The sequence below is a fragment of the Piliocolobus tephrosceles genome, chromosome 8 (genome assembly GCF_002776525.5).
Source record: "Piliocolobus tephrosceles isolate RC106 chromosome 8, ASM277652v3, whole genome shotgun sequence".
In the NCBI taxonomy this organism is placed as follows: domain Eukaryota; kingdom Metazoa; phylum Chordata; class Mammalia; order Primates; family Cercopithecidae; genus Piliocolobus; species Piliocolobus tephrosceles.
This window is the reverse complement of record NC_045441.1, coordinates 44,524,629-44,544,834: the sequence shown is the minus strand read 5'-3', so window position 1 is coordinate 44,544,834 and position 20,206 is coordinate 44,524,629. Positions and strand designations below refer to the sequence as shown.

The 20,206-nt window shown below is 45.7% G+C and overlaps 1 protein-coding gene and 1 pseudogene across 1 annotated transcript; one reads left to right on the top strand and one right to left on the bottom strand.

The window, feature by feature from the left end:
• Positions 1-6,607: 6,607 nt before the first annotated feature.
• CHCHD2 (coiled-coil-helix-coiled-coil-helix domain containing 2) lies at positions 6,608-11,514 on the top strand. The gene is made up of 4 exons (XM_026447722.1): positions 6,608-6,765; positions 8,671-8,920; positions 10,089-10,233; positions 11,232-11,514. Exons 1-4 carry the CDS (start codon positions 6,716-6,718, stop codon positions 11,240-11,242), a joined length of 456 nt encoding a protein of 151 aa, XP_026303507.1. The 5' UTR covers positions 6,608-6,715; the 3' UTR covers positions 11,243-11,514.
• Positions 11,515-12,640: 1,126 nt separating this feature from the next.
• Positions 12,641-12,732, bottom strand: LOC111528022 (annotated as a pseudogene).
• Positions 12,733-20,206: the final 7,474 nt, after the last annotated feature.

The window sequence follows — 20,206 nt, the reverse complement described above, 5'->3', positions numbered from 1 at the left end:
AGTTTTATCCAGAATTGTCCTGTTGGTTGTGGTAAACCATGTTTTGTTCTCCTGAGACGGGGGCAAACTCTGTTGCCCAGGCTTCTGGTGTGCAGTGACACAAACACCAGCCTCAACCTCTTGGGCCCAGACAATCCATTTCTGCCTCCCAAAGCACTGGGATTATAGGAATGAGCCATCATGCCTGGCCTCACACTAAACTTTTACAGGCAATTCACTTCCTTCAAACTAACGATAAGGAAATGATTCTGTTCTGTTTTGTTTTTACGTGTTTTTTGTTTGTTCGTTTGTTTGTTGAGACAGGGTCTTGCTCTGTTGCCCAGGCTGGAGTGTGGTGGTGCAATCATGGCTCACTTCAGCCTCGACCTCCCAGGCTCAAGCAATCCTTCCACCTCAGGCTGCCAAGTAGTTGGGACTACAAGTACATGCTACCACGCTTGGCTAACTTTTGTATTTTTTGTAGAGACAGGTTTTCACCATGTTGCCCAGGCTGGTCTTAAACTCTTGGGCTCAGCCATCCTTCACCCTCAGCCTCCCAAAATACTGGGATTACAGGTGTGAGCCACTGTGCCTGGCTGATGCTGTTCTTTTCAACTGCATTTGTTGTTTTTTTATGTTTGGGTTTGTTTTTTTTTTTTTTTTTTTTTTTGAGATGGGGTCTCACTCTGTCTCCCAGGCTGGAGTGGAGTGGTACAATCTCTGCTCACAGCAGGCTGGTCTCAAACTCCTGACCTCAGATGATCTTCCCACCTCTATACCCCAAAATGCTGGGATTACAGGTGTGATCAACTGCACCTGGTGATTTTGCTCATTTAGATACTAGAACTTTTTAATTTAAAAAAATGAGCTGGAGTGCAGTGGCATGATCTCGGCTCACTGCAACCTCTGCCTACCGCGTTCAAGTGATTCTCCTGCCTCAGCCTCTCAAGTAGCTGGGACTACAGGTGCGTGCCACCACACTCAGGTAATTTTTGTATTTTTAGTAGAGATGGGGTTTCACCATGTTGGCCAGTATAGTCTTGATCTCTTGAACTTGTGATCTGCCTGCCTCGGCCTCCCAAAGTGCTGGGATTACAGGCATGAGCCACCGCCCCTAGCCAAAAACACTTTTTTTTTAAAGACAGAGTCTCACTCTGTCTCGCAGGCTACAGTACAGTTGCACAGTTACAGCTCACTGCAGCCTCAACTTCCTGGACTCAAGTGATTCTCCCATCATAGTCTCCCAAGTATCTGAGACCACAGGTACACACCACCACGCCCAGCTAATTTTTTTGTATTTTGTAAAGGAGGGGTTTTGCCATGTTGCCCAGGCTGTTCTCAAACTCCTGGGCTCAAGCGATATTCCAGACTCAGCCTCCCAAAGTGCTGGGATTATAGGCATGAGACGCTGTGCCTGACCTTTTTAATTAAATTTAAATTATAAATGTGGTCACTGTAGGAAATATGTGTATTACTTATCCACTGCTATGTAACAAACTACTCCAAACCTAGTGACTTAAAATAAATACTTAGGGCCAGGCCCAGTGGCTCATGCCTGTAATCCCAACAGTTTGGGAGGCTGAGGTGGGCAGATCACTTGAGTCCAGGAGTTCAAGACCAGGCTGAGCAACATTGTGAGACTCCATCTCTACAGAAAATGCAAAAATTAGCCAGGTGTGGTGGTGCACACCTGTGGTCCCAGCTACTCAGGAGGCTGAGTCAGGAGAATCACTTAACCCCGTGAGGCAGAGGTTGCAGTGAGCCAAGATCACACCACCGTACTCCAGCCTGGGTGACAGAGTGAGACTCTGTCTCAAAAATAAAACAAATATAAAAAAATACTTAGGATCTCCATTTCTGTGGGTCAGGAATTCTGGAGTGGCATAGCTGGGTCATTTGGTCTCAGGGTGTCTCATGACATTGCAGTCAAGCTGTCTACTGAGACTGCAGTCACCTAAAGCCTATTTCCAAGGTGGCTCACTTATGTGACTGCTGACCTGAGGGCTCAGTTTCTGTCACATGAGCCTCTCTACAGGCCGCTTAGCTGTCATGGTGTGACAGCTGGTTTTCCCAAGTGAGTAATCAAACAGTGAACAAGGAGGAAGCCACAGTACCTTTTATGATATAGTTTGCAAAGTTGCAAACCATCACTTTTGGTTTTACTATCTGTCAGAAGGGAATTAGGCAACCCAGCCCACACTCAAGGGGACAGGGACTGGGCTCCACCTTTTGAAGAGAGTATCAAATAATTTGTGGACATATTTTAAACTACCATGCTATGTTTAATTATTGCAAGTATGGTCACTGTAGAAAAACTGGAAAATAAGGACAAGCAAAAAAAAAAAAAATCACTTATAATTCCATGACTCAATGGATAACATTATTAGTTGGGTATATATAATTCCAATATTCAAAATATATATTTACTTTCTCAAAATATAAATATACTGTGTACTATCATGTGATCTGCTCTTTCACACAATGTATGTATTGTAAAAATATCTTTCATGTCAAATATTCTTTCCTATTTTTTTTTTTTCTTGAGACAGAGTTTCCTTCTTGTCGCCCAGGCTGGAGTGCAATGGTGCAATCTCAGCTTACTGCAACCTCTGCCTCCTGGGTTCAAGCAATTCTCCTGCCTTAGCCTCCCAAGTAGCTGGGATTACAAGCATGAGCCACCACACCCAGCTAATTTTTTGTATTTTTAGTAGAGATGGGGTTTCACCATGTTGGCCAGGCTAGTCTCAAACTCCTGACCTCAAATGATCTGCCCACCTCGGCTCCCTAAAGGGCTGGGATTACAGATTTGAGCCACTGTGCCCAGCCCCTCATAACATTTTTTCATGGCTGCATACATTTCATCATATGTATGTATCATAACTTATTTAACAAATTCTATTATAGGACACTTAGGTTGTTTACAAGTTTTCCCTGTATTATACATTTTGTTAAGTGAACATCCCTACAACACATTTATTGGTACAATCATGACAGTTTCTTAAATTCCTAGAAGTAAAATTTCTGGGACACAGTTTGCATAATTTTAAAACTTCAAATGCCTGTTACCTAATTTGAGCAGAAGGTTTACTACAATATTCAAGAGTCCATTCAGCCAATGTCATATCTATGATAACACCTGCAAAAGTTCAAATATTGATAACTATAAGTAAATTTGTTGAGAGTGACTGAAATCACTATGGAATGAGAAGTTGCTATAGAAATTTTACTAAAGAGTGAACTGGCCAGGCGCAGTGGCTCACACTTGTAATTCTAGTACTTTGGGAGGCCGAGGCAGGTGGATCACTTGAGGTCAGGAGTTTGAGACTAGCCTAACCAACATGGTGAAACCCCATCTCTACTAAAAATACAAAATTAGTCGGGTATGCTGGTGCACACCTGTAATCCCAGCTACTTGGGAGGCTGAGGCAGGAGAATTGCTTGAACCTGTGAGGCGGAGGTTGTAGCAAGCCAACATCACACCTGGGCAACAAGAGCGAAACGCCATCTCAAAAAAACAGAGTGAACTTCACACATCTGTCTCAGCAAACTATAAATGATATGTAGCAGAATTCTGGTATTTTCAATTCTGAGTTTTTTGTTCTTTGTTTTAATTAACCTTTTCTTAATTTGTTTTTTGGATAGAATGCATTAACTGCTTCAAAATCCAAAAGCTACTGAATGCCCCTACCCCCACCACAGACACCCAGTCCCACTGCCTAAAGGCAACCAGTGTTATCAACTTCAGATATTTTATGCATATACAATATGATCTTTTTGTTCTGTTTTACACAAATAAGAGCACACTGTACTCAATTCTGTCCCTTGCTTTTTTATCACTTGTAGTTTATTTTGGAAATCATTTCATATCAATATACAGAGAAGATTCCTCATTCTTTTTTCATAGTTGCCTATTATGTGAATATGCCTTTTTTTTTTTTGAGATGGAGTCTTGCTCTGTCGCCCAGGCTGGAGTGCAGTGGTGCAATCTTGGCTCACTGCAACCTCTGCCTCCCAGGATCACGCCATTCTCCTGCCTCAGCCTCCCAAGCAGCTGGGACTACAGGCACGCGCCCCCACGCCCGGCTAATTTTTGTATTTTTACTAGAGACAGGTTTCACCATGTTAGCCAGGATGGTCTCGATCTGTTGACCTCATGATCCGCCTGCCTTGGCCTCCCAAAGTGCTGGGATTACAGGTGTGAGCCACTGCACCCGGCCTGCCATTATTTTTTTAACCAATTTTCTATTGGCAGGAATTTGGGTTTTCTCCAATCCCTTACCAACACAAAATAACTTTGTATAAACATCTAATATTCTTTCAATTTAGGAATGAATGACTTAGCCATGTTTGAGTAAAATTGTGTCTGTTCTGGTCTGGATTCCTTTCTGTCTTAAATTGTCCAAAGTTCTCCTCACTCTAAACTCTTCTTGTGCCAGGATGTATCCTATGTAAGACTCATTTTCTTCATCTCTGCTTATGAATTATCTAAAAGTAAGTAAAAGGTCATATTATTTGTAAAGCATTCATTCCTTTAAGAAGTTATGTAATAATAAAGCTTTGTTTTTTACAAAAGGTTTTTGTATTATTCACCCTTTTTTCGTTCGAACAATCTTTTAATTTTTTTATTTCAATAGTTTTGGGGGAACAGGTGGTGTTTGGTTACATAGAAAAGTTATTTAGTGGTGATTTCTGAGGTTTTGATACACCCATCACCCGAGCAGTGTACACCGTACTGAACAGTGTAGTCTTTTATTCCTTATCCCCCTAGCACATCCCTCCAAATCCCCAGAGCCCATTATATCATTCTTTTGCCTTTGCATCCTCATAGCTTAGCTCCCACATTATTCACCCTTTAGTTCCAAGTACATTCTGCTGTTGCTGGGACATGGGAAGGCTGTTTTAAAACTCCACTTCCGGCCGGGCGCGGTGGCTCAAGCCTGTAATCCCAGCACTTTGGGAGGCCCAGAGGGGCGGATCACGCGGTCAGGAGATCGAGACCATCCTGGCTAACACGGTGAAACCCCGTCTCTACTAAAAAATACAAAAAACTAGCGGGGTGAGTTGGCGGGTGCCTGTAGTCCCAGCTACTTGGGAGGCTGAGGCAGGAGAATGGTGTAAACCCAGGAGGCGGAGCTTGCAGTGAGCTGAGATCCGGCCACTGCACTCCAGCCTGGGCGGAGACTCCGTCTCTAAATAAATAAATAAATAAATAAATAAATAAAAATCAATCAATCTCCACTTCCTCTGATGGAAGGGAGAAATTTCTGATTGACATCAAGCAGAAATGGGGGTTCCATCTCTGCTTCCTCTCCTCACTAAACCTCACTGCCAACCGCAAGGGACTTTCCCATGAGCCCATTATGAAATGCCACTAGTCAAATTTCCCCTTACTTAGCGATGCTTAATGTAACTGTTGAAAGCATTTCAGGCTGGGCCTGGTGGCTCATGCCTGTAATCCTAGCACTTGGAGGCCGAGGTGGATCACCTGAGGTCAAGAGTTCGAGACCAGCCTGACCAACATGGTGAAACCCTGTTTCCACTAAAATAAAAAATAAGCCAGGGGTGTTGACGTGCGCCTGTAATTCCAACTACTCGGAAGCTGAAGCAGAATCGCTTGAATCCGGGAAGTGGAGGCTGCAGTGAGTCCAGAACGCAGAACGCGCCACTGCACTCCAGCCTGGGAGACAGAGCGAGACTACATTTCAAAAAAAAAAAAAACATTTCACACCAAGTATCACTAAAGCACAGATCCTTGGGGCCTTTGCAAATGCTGTTCTCTCTTCCTGTAATGTTCTTATCCTTCATAAACACATGGCTTGCTTCCCCCTACTCTTCCAGGACTCAGTTCAAATGACCTCCGCCTTGCATAACCTCTTAATTTCCAGTGTCCTTCCTCGCTTTTCATGTCACCACCACCTGATTTACATAGGCGTTTGTGTCTCCCCTCCTTGAAACTTCGTGAAGGTAGAATCTCATCTGATTTGGTGAAGTATCTCCAGAACCTAGCTAGCCACTCAGTAAATTTTTGTTGAATTTACCAGTGTATGGTTACTATCCCAATTCTGGACGCAAATTCTATAATACATACGAAAAGGAACTTAAAATAAATAGTAATACATAAATGTAAAACATTATTGCTGCCTGAATTTAACTTTTGCTGACTGGATCCACAGACAAGAAATACCAAATAGAACTAACTCAACTGTGTCCATTCTTGACGAAAACGATTTCTTTCATTCAGTTCATACTACACGTCCACATTGTGCCTCCAAAAATATTTGCCCTTATACCTGAATGCTCAGAAAGGCTAAGCAATCTGCCCAAGGTCCCCTGGCAATCCAGCCAGAGATGTGAGGCACTCTTAAGGTTGGATTTAATACAAATGTTTGAAGGAAGCAGCGATGGTCCAGCTGCTCTAGGAAGCAAAATGCTAAGTGGTCTGATGCGAGGACCGGAGGACAAGGTTTGCGGACCAACCACAGGAACTTCCAGGTTTTAAAGATCTTGGCGCCAAGTTTATGACGTCGGTCCCGAAGGACGAGGCGTCCCCGTGACGTCCTGCTCTTCCAGTGACCTTCAGGCCGCAGAGACGTCGGAGAACGGAAGTCTTCTGCCTGTGTGCTGGTTGGTTGCGCGTTAAGGCCAGCTCCGCCTCCCGTCTTCCGGTCTTCTCAGAAGTCGCTTAGCTCTTCGCGGGTTGTTACAGGTCCAGAGGTCCAGCTGTCGCGTACCTAGGATGCCGCGTGGAAGCCGAAGCCGCACCTCCCGCATGGCCCCTCCGGCCAGGTGAGACCATCACGGGGTTTGAGACCAAAGCGTGGCCGTCAGGACCTACTGGGGCAATGACGCAGAGGGAGGCCACGGGCGGGGGCGAACCAAGGCCGGCTGCGGCGTGGGCTCACCTCGGCCAGGCGGGGGTAGATGGAGCGTAAAACGTGTGTTAGGGGAGTGTAGGGAGGGAATTCACTTACAGAAAAAGCTTCCTATCCAAACAACGGGAAAGGCATAACGTTATGGCCAGGTGGTAGGAAGGTATAACCTTTGACCTAGCCTGATTTGGGGGAAAAGAGCACCCAAGGAAATGATCCGGAAATGGTCAGAGGGAGCGTGATACGTATGAAGATGTTTAAATACATGCAGGACATAATTAGTCTTTTGTTATTTAAGAAGGGGGTCTCAAAATTGTTGAAAGCATCTGAACGTTGAACAGATGAGGAATAGTTGAAGTTGCTTTTGGTATAATAGTTCAGACGATGGCCAGGCGCGGTGGCTCAAGCCTGTAATCCCAGCACTTTGGGAGGCCGAGACGGGCGGATCACGAAGTCAGGAGATCGAGACCATCCTGGCTAACATGGTGAAATCCCGTCTCTACTAAAAAATACAAAAAACTAGCCGGGCGAGGTGGCCGGCGCCTGTAGTCCCAGCTACTCGGGAGGCTGAGGCAGGAGAATGGCGTAAACCCGGGAGGCGGAGCTTGCAGTGAGCTGAGATCCTGCCACTGCACTTCAGCCCGGGCCACAGAGTGAGACTCCGTCTCAAAAAAAAAAAAAGTAGTTCAGACGAGTCACTTTCGCCAGTCTTGTTTTCTAATGTGTAAAATGAAGGAATTGGACCAGATTATTTCCCCAGTTGACCATCTTTAGATCTTAATTAGAATATTTATTTATATTTTGAGTCAGAGGCTAACTCTGTAACTCAGGCTGTAGTGAGTGACGTGATCATGGCTAACTGCAGCCTTGACTTCCTGGGCTCAAGCTATTCTCTCACCTCAGCCTCCAGAGTAGCTGGAACTACAGGCGTGCGCCACCTGTGCACCATACCTGGCGACTTATTCTATTTTATATTTTAGTAGAGACAGGGTCTCATTATGTGGCTCTGGCTGGTCTCAAAGTCCTGGCCTCAAATGATCCTTTCGCCTCCACTTCCCTAATCACTGGGATTACAGACAAGAGCCACCACTCCACAGCCTGTTTTTAGTTATTTGATCCCTCAATAGAATGTAAACTCCATGAATGCAGAGATTTTTGTCTCTTGTTCACAGTTTTGTTACCAGCGCCTTGTAGTTAACCTAATACTTGAATGAATGAATTCCGTAAGAATCTTTCTAACTTTAATAGTCTATATTTCTTATGACATATTGGATATGTCTTTAAAGATACTATGGGCTATGTGAATACATGGAAATGGCTGCAAAAAAGCAGGAAAAACTAGTTTGTCCTAGGCTATTACTATTATAAGAAAAGATTAAAGTGGCCAGGGGTGGTGGCTCACGCCTGTAATCCCAACACTTTGGGAGGCCCAGGCAGGTGGATCACTTGAGGTCAGGAGTTTGAGACCAGCCTGGCTAACATGGTGAAACTCCATCTCTACTAAAAATACAAAAAATTAGCCAGACGTGGTGGCAGGTGCCTGTATCCCAGCTACTTGGAAGGCTGAGGCAAGAGAATCGCTTGAGTCTGGGAGGCAGAGGTTGCAGTGAGTTGAGATTGCGCCATTGCACTCCAGCCTGGGCAACAAGAGCGAAGCTCTGTCTCCAAAAAAAGAAAAAAAAAATTGAAGAGATAAAATGATGTAAATAATTTGAAATGAAAATCTTGAGGTCCATTTTAATATGTAAGTTATTTTAAGTTGACAATTTCCAAAACTGGTTGGAATTGGGAATTTGATATATTTTGTTCTTTTCTTTCATAGCCGGGCACCTCAGATGAGAGCTGCACCCAGGCCGGCACCTGTTGCTCAGCCACCAGCAGCGGCACCCCCATCTGCAGTTGGCTCTTCTGCTGCTGCACCCCGGCAGCCAGGTCTGATGGCCCAGATGGCAACCACTGCAGCTGGCGTGGCTGTGGGCTCTGCTGTGGGACACACACTGGGTCACGCCATTACTGGGGGCTTCAGTGGAGGAAGTAATGCTGAGCCTGCAAGGCCTGACATCACTTACCAGGTGGGAATTTAGGCAGCATTTCCCTTCCATGGGTGGATTTTATGAGAAAACCCAGATGTTTGTAAGTTCCTTATGTATAGCACTTGTCTTTGATTTTAGAACCCACTGTGCTGTTAATAGACAATGGGTTTTAAAGCCACATTTGGCCGTTGAGTTATTGCCTTAGGCCAGCACCAACAAGTACTGTACAAATTGTACTTCTTCCCAAGGAGTAGACTTGTAACAGTCCACTTGACTCACTGTAAAAACAACCACTTTTCCCTTTGAATATTTCATCCCAGTGACACTTCCGACTAACCCTGTCTTGATCTTAGTTAACAAATCAAAAAATCTTGCATAGCTCTGTGCTCTTTTACCTGATATTTGCCATTACCCATCTTTCTGATGTGTATGGGTTTTCTAGTCTAATGAGCATAGGTGTATATACTCTTGTATTTCTGGTGTGCTTGAAACTGCTCCATCCATTTTTCTATAATACTGCCATTTTTCCTCCCTGAAGCTTCACAAGATAACAATTCTTGTTTATTTGCATCTTTATGAATCTTTCTGGTTATAATTGGAATTTTGTTAAAGCTGTTGGCTCTCTGCTTTTAAATATTTTCACTTTGGACTGAGCACAGAGACTTATGCCTATAATTCCAGCACATTGGGAGGCTGAAGTGAGGGGATTGCTTGAGCCCAGAAGTTTGAGATCAGGTTGGGCAACATAGCGTGACCCTGTCTTTACTCAAAATATTTATTTAATTTTTTCTTTTTTGGAGGTGGAGTCTTGCTCTGTCGCCTAGGCTCCACCTCCCTGGTTCAAGCGATTCCCCTGCCTCAGCCTCCCAAGTAGCTGGGATTACATTTTTGTATTTTTAGTAGAGACGGTTTCACCATATTGGCCAGGCTGGTCTCGAACTCCTGACCTCAAGTGATTCACCCTCCTCGGCCTCACCTCCCAAAGTGTTGGAATTACAGGTGTGAGCCACCACGTTCGGCCTAAAATATTTTTTAAGTAAATGAAGATTTAAATGTTTTCACTTTCCATGTTAATAGATGGAAACTTTAATTTGCATCTGGTGCTAGTTCCATTTTCCATTAACCTCAAAGAGGATGGATACTCTTCATTGTCTAGGCATACGTATGATTTTCTTTCTCAGCAATGGTGAATGTTTTGCCTTCACAGGAGCCGCAGGGAACCCAGCCGGCACAGCAGCAGCAGCCTTGCTTCTATGAGATCAAACAGTTTCTGGAGTGTGCCCAGAACCAGGGTGACATCAAGCTCTGTGAGGGTTTCAGTGAGGTGCTGAAACAGTGCCGACTTGCAAACGGTAGGTGATTTGTCCAATTTACATCTGCTTAATTCACAGTGGAACTCCTGGATCCTGTAAAACTTAGGGGAATCTGTGTTTAATAAATTAATAAATTAGACAAGACTTTGTTGAAATTTCTCTAGAATTAACTCCTAACAACTGGGCCAGAGGTTTCTAGTCATTTTTATTAGTCATTTTCTGAGTTTTCTTCTTCCTTTAGAAGGTATAGGCCAGGCGCAGTGGCTCACACTTGTAATCCCAGCACTTTGGGAGGCCAAGACGGGTGGATCACCTGATGTCAGGAGTTTGAGACCAGCCTGGCCAACATGGCAAAACCCTGTGTGTACTAAATATACAAAAATTAGCTGGATGTGGTGGCAGGCACCTGTAATCCCAGCTACTCAGGAGGCTGAGGCAGGAGAATCGCTTAAACCCAGGAGGCAGAGGTTGCGGTGAGCCAAGATCCCGCCACTGCACTCCAGCCTGGGTAACAGTACGAGACTCCGTCTCAAATTTAAAAGAAAAAAAAGAAGAAGATATAAATCAGTATGCCAGATCTTACTGTGATTACTGGATGTGAGTGACCTCCTATCCTTAAGGCCGTGAATATAAAATTAGATTCTGTTGTCACCAAAATCTGGGAATAGACAAAAAGACCGATACCTGGTATCTGTACCTCATTGAGTGAAAGGAGTTAATTAAGTTCCTCAGGGGAACTCTTGAGATTTAGGGTGTGTTGTTAGTCGTAGGATGCCTTCAGTAGCTTACAAACAAAACCATAACCTTGGTGGAACCCAGCACTCTGGAAGGTCAAGGTGGGAGGATTGCTTGAGTCCAGGAGTTCGAGACCAGCCTGGGCAACATAGCAAGACCTCATCTCTATTTTTTATCAAAAAAAAAAAAAAAAAAAAGCCATAGCCTTGGCCTTCTGTCGCTGCTTTCATAATTTGGAAGCCTTCTGTTTTGTTGAGTATATGAAGCCAGCACTCTTCTAACTTAATATTTTCTGTTTGCAGGATTGGCCTAATCAAGAAATTCAACCTGGAGAGATGGAAAATCAGCTCTCATATCTTAAGTTAATTTAGTATAAAAATAGAATTGATAGTGAAGTTATAAAGTGTAACCATCAGTTAAACCTCTCCTGTCATTCCTAGCTTCCTTGCTTCAGAACTGAAATGGAAGGGGGCGTGTTCCTACTTTGTAGAATTTGGGACTGGGCAAAATGTGTTACCTCCTTAAACTAGCTGTTATGATTTTATTCTTTGTGAGTTAATTAGAATAAAGTCATTTTCTTCCAAGATGTGGTTCATTTAGTCTATAGTCTCTGGTTATGAAATTAGCATCCTCAGCCAGGCGTGGTGGCTCACACATGTAATTCCAGCACTTTGGGAGGCCAAGATGGGGGATCATGAGGTCAGGAGATCGAGACCATCCTGGCTAACACAGTGAAACCCCCGTCTCTACTAAAAATACAAGAAATTAACCGGGCGTGGTGGCAGGCACCTGTAGTCCCAGCTACTCGGGAGGCTGAAGCAGGAGAATGGCGTGAACTGAAGAGGCGGAGCTTGCAGTGAGCCAAGATCGCGCCACTGCACTCCAGCCTGGGCAATAGAGCGGGACTCAGTCTCAAAAAAAAATAATTAGCATCCTCCCAGATCTGACAGCCCCCTGAGGGGTTATATAAGGAGTAACTCACTCACAACATGTTCTGCAATTCAAAGGTTCCAGGTGCTGTGGGTCTGGAATTAAGTAAGCTGAGCAGTAGTAGGAAACTGCTTAAAATACTGTTTTAAGCCGGGCATGCTGGCAGATGCCTGTAATCCCAGCTACTTGGGAGGCTGAGGCTGGAGAATCGCTTGAACTCGGGAGGCGGAGGTTGCAGTCAACCGAGACCATGCCACTGCACTCCAGCCCGGGTGACAAAGCAAGACTGTGTCTCAAAAAAAAATACATTGTTTTAATCAGGTGAATGATAAAGGAAACAGGACTAGGTCTATTTGGGGTCAGTTCCCTGTGGCCAGGTCAGCACTGCATGTTGCTATTCCTCTACTGTTTCCAAGCAAGCTCTTGCAACCCACCTTTTGTTCTATTTTCTTTTGCTTTAGGCTTTTAGCAGCCTGGAGTCATGGTTCTTAGTTTCTGTCTCTAGTGATAAGTGGAAAAGAGGGATGAGGAAGGGACTTTACTGGCCCTAACCATAAGCTGTAACTAAACCGGTGAGTGTATTCTCTCCCTTCTCCCTTGGATGCCCAGATTGAAGATAAAAAAGCAGTCTTAATATGTGCAGTTCCCCTGAAGGTGCATTTCTTCTGCTTAAGGTGTTGTAGCCTCCTGCTCTTAAAACACTCAGGCTGCCATCCCCCACTCCGTGCTAGGGAAGAACTTTAAGGGGATGGAATTCAGTTTGGAGTAGGCCACTTTTTCATGTCAGATGGGTAATGTGTCAATGTAACCAGTTTTGAGGGAGGCACACTTCATCCATGAGCGTGAAAACCCCGTCATCAACTACAAAAGGATCAGCAGGTCTTTTTTTTTTCCCCAAAGTGAGCAGCAGAGACGGTTTCACTATGTTGACCAGGCTGGTATAGAACTCAACCTCAGGTGATCCACCCGCCTCGGCCTCCCAAAGTGCTGGGATTATAGGCATGAGCCACCACACCCGGCCTCCGTAGGTTCTGTTTGCTGATTTTTTTCTGAATTTCAGAGCCCTGCATCACTGCCAGGTGAGTGAGATGCTGGTAATTGAGGGAATTAACCAGTTGCGTCTCGCCTCCTATCAGCTGTGTTCCTGGAGTGCCTAAACATTCAGTTCCTGAAAGAGACTCAGAAAGAGGGCCTCAGCAGAATTCACTCCTGGCCAGTCCCCCAGCATATTCCCTCCTAGGTTTATAGAAGACACTTCTACTCGTTTTCCTGGATGCTCGGGACTTCTGTGTGTTAATACTCAGATGTCCCTCGTGTCCAGGTGTAGTGGTGATTCAAATACATTGAATCAAAGAGAAATGAACAAGTGACAAAATGCAAGCGTGACTGGCCTTGCCTTTCCCTGGTAGGAGTCATTGTTACAAGGAGAAAGGTGTGGAATAATCCTTTAGGGGCACTGGCCTTTTGCCCTAAGTTCAGAAAGGATTTTGTGATGCATTCATTGATTGTCCAGTCAGTGCGCCAATTCTCTGAGTTCCGCGTCCATCGATTCAGCCAATTGAGGATTGAGAATATTTGAAGCCTGTGCGACAAAGTGACATCCCAACAAAAATTAATCAGCCAGGTGCAATAGCATGCACCTGTAGTCCCAGCCACTAGGGAGGCCGAGGTCGGGGGATCGCGGAAGCCCAGTTCAAGATTGCTGTGAGCTATGATCATGCCACGGAACACCAGCCCAGAGTGAGACCCTGTCTCAAAATAATTTTTTTTGAAAAAATTCAAGGCCATTTCTGTAGGAAACATGTAGACTATTTTCCTTGTCATTCTCTAAACAATACAGTGTAACAACTATTTATATCATGTTTGCATTATACTAGGTATTATAAGTAATCTAGAAGTTATTTAAAGTATACAGCAGGATATGCATAGGTTATATTGCAAATAATGTGGCATTTTATATAAGGGACGTGAGCGTCTGTGGATTTTTGTTATCCATAGAAGCCTTGGAACCAATCACCTGAAGATAACATAAGCCAGCAAGAGTCAAATCTGTAGCTTAGAAATGTGAGGGAGAAAATAGGTCTATTAACGGTAAATTAGGCCGGGCTTGGTGGCTCATGCCTGTAATCCCAGCACGTTGGGAGGCTGAGGAGGGCGGATCACCTGAGGTCAGGAGTTTGAGACCAGCCTAGCTAACATAGTGAAATCTCATCTCTACTAAAAATACAAAAATTAGCAGGGCATGGTGGTGGGTGCCTGTAATCCCGGCTACTTGGGAGGCTGAGGCAGGGGAATTGCTTGAACCTGGGAAGCAGAGGTTGCAGTGAGACGAGATTGCGCCACTGCACTCCAGCCTGGGCGACAGAGCAAAACTCTGTCTCAAAAAAAAAAAAAAAAAATTTGCCAGGCCTGATGGCACACGCCTGTAGTCTCAGCTACTCAAAGAGGCCAAGGCAAGGAGAACTGCTTGAACCCTGGAGGCAGAGGATGCAGTGAGCCAGGATCGTGCTACTGCACTCCAGCCTAGGTGACTAGAGCGAGACTCTTGTTTAAAAAAAAAAAAAAGTAGTAAATTAGGCCTGGCACAGTGACTCACACCTGTGATCCCAGTACTTTCGGAAGCCGAGGCGGGCAGATCACCTGAGGTCAGGAGTTCAAGCCCAGCCTGTCCAACATGGTGAGACCCTATCTCTACTAAAAAAAAAAAAAATAGCCAGGCATGGTGACGCACGCCTGTAATCCCAGCTACGCAGGAGGCTGAGGCAGGAGAATCGCTTGAACCCGGGAGGCAGAGGTTACAGTGAGCCAAGATTGTGCCATTGCACTCCAGCCTGGGCTTTAAGAGCGAAACTCCATCTCAAAAAGAAAAAACAATTGCTGGCCATGGTGGTGTCCGCTTGTGGTCCCAGCTCTTCAGGAGCCTGAGGCAAGAGGCTCTCTTGAGTACAAGAGGTCAAGACTGTAGTGAGCCATGTTTGCGCCACTGCACTCCAGCCTGGGCAACAGGTCTAAAAAGCAAAACAAAAGAGAAAACAGTAAGTTAAAGAGTTCCAGGTATTTTAAACCTTGCAGAACTTGTGTTTCAATGTAAGTTGGAGGCTTTTATGCTTAGCATTCATACCCTAAAGTCTTTTTCAGCTCTTTTGTATGTGAACAATTCAACAAAAATTTTCCCCAAAGTGAAAGAAATAGATGGTCAGCATTATTATTATTATTATTATTATTGTTATTGAGACGGAGTTTAGCTCTGTCGCCAGACTGGAGTTCAGTGGTGCGATCTCGGCTCACTGCAATGCCTCCCGGGTTCAAGCAATTCACCTGCCTCAGCTTCCCAAGTAGTTGGGATTACAGGCATGCGCCACCGTGCCCAGTTAATTTTTGTATTTTTAGTAGAGACAGAGTTTCACCATGTTGGCCAGGCTGGTCTTGAACTCCTGACCTCGTGATCTGCCCGCCTCGGCCTCCCAAAGTGCTGGGATTACAGATGTGAGCCACCACACCCAGCCAGATGGTCAGCATTATAAGGAAATGCTGGTGCCCACAACATCCACGGTTAATCTAGGCTCTCCAACTCACCTACTTGGCGACCTTGACCAAGTCACACTCTCTCTAAAATTGGCTTAATACCAGGGTTTTGTGGACCAAGTGAAACTATGAAGTGCTTTGTAAAATGTGTATCAATTAGGTATCTGTGGTCGAGAGTGGTTTCTCACACTGTAATCCCAGCACTTTGGGAGGACCAAAACAGGAGGATTGCTTGAACCCAGAACTTTGAGACCTGTCAGGGCAACATCGTGAGACCCCCATCTCTTGTGTTATTTTATTTTATTTTTTTATTTTTATTTATTTATTTATTTATTTTTAATTTAATTTTATTTTTTTTGAGACAGAGTCTTGCTCTGTCACCCAGGCTGGAGTGCAGTGGCACGATCTCAGCTCACTGCAACCTCTGCCTCCTGTGTTCAAGCGATTCTCCTGCTTCAGTGTCCAGAGTACCTGGGACTACAGGCACCCACCACCACGCCAGACTAATTTTTGTTTTTTGTTTGTTTGTTTTTTGAGACAGAGTCTGGCTCTGTCGCCCAGGCTGGAGTACAGCTCTGCCTCCCGGGTTCATACCATTCTCCTGCCTCAGCCTCCTGAGTAGCTGCGACTACAGGCACCAACCGCCACGCCCAGCTAATTTTTGTATTGTTAGTAGAGATGGGGTTTTGCCGTGTTAGCCACGATGGTCTCAATCTCCTGACCTGGTGATCTGCCCGCCTTGGCCTCCCAGAGTGCTGGGATTACAGGCGTGAGCCACCACGCCCAGTCTAATTTTTGTATTTTTATTAGAGATGGGGGTTTCACCATGTTGGCCAGGCTGGCCTCGAACTCCTGACCTCAGGTGATCCGCCCATCTCAGCCTCCCAAAGTGCTGGGATTACAGGTGTGAGCTACCGCCCCGGCTCCCATCTTTATTTTAAAAATTAAAAATACATACAAAATTAAAAACAGCCAGGTGTGGTGGCTGAAACCTGTAATCCCAGCACTTTGGGAGATCAAGGCAGGCGAATCACCTGAGGTCAGGAGTTCAAGACCAGCCTGACCAACATGGAGAAACCCCGTCTCTACTAAAAATACAAAATTAGCCAGGTGTGGTGGCATATAACTGTAATCCCAGCTACTTGGGAGACTGAGGCAGGAGAATTGCTTGAACCCGAAAGGCAAAGGTTGCAGTGAGCCGAGATCACGCCATTGCACTCCAGCCTGGGCAACAAGAGTGAAACTGTTTCCAAAAAAAAAAAAAAAAATTCAAAAATTAGCCCGGCTTGGTGGCTTGCGCCTATAATCCCAGCTACTCGGGAGGCTGAAGCAGGAGAATCACTTGAACCCCAGAGGTGGAGGTTGCAGTGTGCCAAGATCGTACCACTGCACTCCAGCCTGGGCAACAGAGTGAGACACCATCTCAAAAAAATAAAATAGGCTGGGTGTGGTGGCTCACGCCTATAGTCTCAGCACTTTGGGAGGCCGAGGTGGGCGGATCACCTGAGGTCAGGAGTTCAAGACCATCCTGGCCAACATGGCGAAACCCCATCTGTACTAAAAATACAAAAATTTCTGGATGTGGTGGCGGGCGCCTATAATCCCAGCTACATGGGAGACTGAGGCAGGAGAACCGCTTGAACCCAGGAGGCAGAGGTTGCAGTGAGCTGAGATCACACTACTGCCTTCCAGCGCAGGCCACAGAGCAAGATTCCGTCTCAATAAAATAAAACAAATAAAACACATAAATAATTTTTAAAACCCACACATCTGATGTAAGATTAAAGGAAGGTTTTTTGTTTTTTCTTTTTTGTTTTGAGACAGGGTCTCGCTTTGTCACCCTGGCTGGAGTGCAGTGGCATGACTTTGGCTCACTGCAACTTCTGCTTTCCAGGTTTAAGTGATTCTCCCGCCTCAGCCTCCTGAGTAGCTGGGATTACAGGTGCTCACTACCATGCCTGGCTAATTTTTATATTCTTGGTAGACATATGGTTTCGTCATGTTGTCCAGGATAGTCTCAAACTCCTGACTTCAGGTGATCCACCTGAAAGAAATCAGGCACATTCCTCAGCCCTGGGCTCAACACAAACACCATATATCTCTCAATTTCTGGGCCCAGTACCTCAATTTCCTGAGCCCAGTACAAACACCATATGTCTCTCAACTTCCTGAGCCCAGAACAAACACGTCCCACCATATATCTCAACTTTAGAAAAACACCACCTGGAAAAATCCCTGATAACGACACAGCCGTTTGTAGTTTTACTGAAAGCACCAATAGATAACTGCTAAATGTATAACTTAATATGTTAACCAATTGTAATGCTGTAACCTAAAGAATTCCCTTGTTGAAAGGGCATAAAAGTACAAAAGTGTGTGTGCCCACCCTATTGCTAAACCTTTGTCCTGCTAAGTTCCTGTTTGCTCTCACAATCATTTTGTCCCTATCTCTGCACATTCTAGAGATTTTGTAAGTTCCTGTTTTTCCTTCTCAGGGGCACGGCAAGGTCACAAGACGCGTTGAAGTAAGGCACACTCATGTTGCAAAACCTGTTGTGAAACCTGTCGCAATATGATTAACTGCCTTTGTGTAAGACTGCTTTCCCGCCTCGGGTTTGCGAAAACAAGCCCTACCCCTGCCCTGCAAGCCCCTGATAAACGTCATCAGAATTTCAAAATTAACTGAAATACCAGAAATGGCGGGAACCAATCATAATCAGCCAAATCGCCTTGTTCAAATGTTGGCCAATCATACATCTGATTTGTATAATGACTCTGTGCCTATTTACCTCAGACTATATAACACTGTCCTGAGCCCAGTTGGGGAGCTCTCCTGCCCGGCTCGTTTCACGAGTGAGTGAGAGCTCCAGGTTCGAACCTGTAATAAAGATCCTTGCTGCTTGGCTTTGACTCTGGACTCTGGTGGTCTTCTTCGGGGAATAAACGGTCTGGGCATAACAAATGGGGGCTCGTCCGGGATTTCCCCCAAGCCCACCAGACCCCCAAGGCAGAGAAAAGCATCTGGGCAATGGAATATCTCCGTGTAAAACCCGATTGTATACTCTGTTTACTGAGATAGGAGAAAACCGCCTTACAGCAAAAGGTGGGACTTGCTGGAGCAATGCTGCTAAAAGGTTTATGGAGATGTTTGCATATGCATATCAAGGCACAGCATTTTCCTTTAAACTTATTCATGTCACAGAGATCTTTATTCATATGTCTTACTGCTGATTTTCTCCCTACAATGATCCTATTATCCTGCCACTCCCTTATCTTTAAGATGGTAAAGATAATTATCAATAAATACTAGGGAACTCAGAGACCGGTGCTGGCATTGGTCCTCTGTATGCTGAGCGCCGGTCCCCTAGGCCCACTTTTTCTTTCTCTATACTTTGTCTCTGTGTCTCATTTATATTCTCAAGTCTCTCGTTCCACCTAAGGAGAAATGCCCACAGGTGTGGAGGGGTAGGCCACCCCTTCACCACTGCACCTGGCCTCCCTAATCTGTACGGGTCTGCATTATATAGGGTAATCATGCACACTGTCCCTAAATGTCCCTGGGACAGCCAGGGCAGTCAGCTGCTGCAGTCGTTCACTGAGAAAGCCTCCAGGGCAGTGATGTCAGCATACGGGGAAATCAAAATTGCTCCCAGTGAAGCAAGTGCCCTCCGCACAAGGCTGGATTTACGTTCTCTGGTCCTGGAGGCCAAGGGAGCTCCAGAGGGAGGATCAATACATCCTGTCTGGCCCGGTCTCAGGCCACCCGAGCTTCCCTCATCCTCCACCAGAGGTCCCCCCCAGTGATACTCGGCCCCATGCCCTGTCCCTGCGGAGCCTTGGCCTGCCTCCCGGGTTTGCAGTTGTGATTTATTTTTGGCACGTTAGCCTCCGGTCATCAAATAGCAAAACCCAAAACAACAGCAGACGATATCTTCCAAGTGTCTGCTCAGGACACAGCTTCAGCCCTCTGTGGTCCCCTCTCCCTGGGGGCTCTGAGGCCTTTGGGATTCTTGTCAAGCTCCTTCAAGAGCCTGCAAGGACTTAACCGTGAGTAGCTAGCCCATTGATGGACAAAAGCCAGGTGACAGGCAGGGAGCAGGGAGGAGTGAGGGTAGAGAAGATAGAAACTCCCACATCCATTCCATACATGTCTCTTTTCTGAAGGCGGCTGGACCAGGGAGAGTGGCAGCATTAACCCTTGAAACCCCATCTGGGGGACTTCCCTACCGAAAAGAGGTCCCTGAGGCTGATCTGGTTTTTGGACTTTCAGAGTCCAGGGGAGGGAAGTTATGTGCCAAAAAGGACCAGGCCAGGTAGGCACGGTGGCTCACACCTGTAATCCCAGCACTTTGGGAGGCCAAGGTGGGAGGGTCACTTGAGGTCAGGAATTCAAGACCAGCCTGGCTAATATGGTGGAACCCCATATCTACTAAAAATACAAAAATTAACTGGGTATGGTGGCTCATGCCTGTAGTCCTATCTACTCAGGAGGCTGAGGCAGGAGAATCGCTTGAACCCGGAAAGCAGAAGTTGCCGTGAGCTTAGATCTTGCCATTGCACTCCAGTCTGGGTGACCGAGCGAGATTCTGTCTAAAAAAAGGACTGGGCTACCTACTCCTATGTGGGAACCCTGTCCACAGGGGTCTTGGGAAAGGTGTGAGGGGTGGGTGGGGCAGTAGACAGAGGCACTAAGTTGGCCCCAGTCAGAGCTGGAGCTGGGGCAAGATAACCACCTCCTCAGCACCCCGGGAAAGGTGAGTGTAGCCACAACTTGGCCAAGTTGGCTGTGCCAAGGACTGGAGCCTTAGGCCTAGGCTGGCAT

What these genes read in the sequence shown, in the direction of transcription:
- CHCHD2 (XM_026447722.1), top strand. Translation starts at nt 6,716, where the DNA reads ATGCCGCGTGGAAGCCGAAGCCGCACCTCCCGCATGGCCCCTCCGGCC. An exon ending in CGCATGGCCCCTCCGGCCAG is followed by an intron (nt 6,766 to 8,670) that starts GTGAGACCATCA and finishes TTTCTTTCATAG; the next exon opens with CCGGGCACCTCAGATGAGAG. An exon ending in GGCCTGACATCACTTACCAG is followed by an intron (nt 8,921 to 10,088) that starts GTGGGAATTTAG and finishes TTGCCTTCACAG; the next exon opens with GAGCCGCAGGGAACCCAGCC.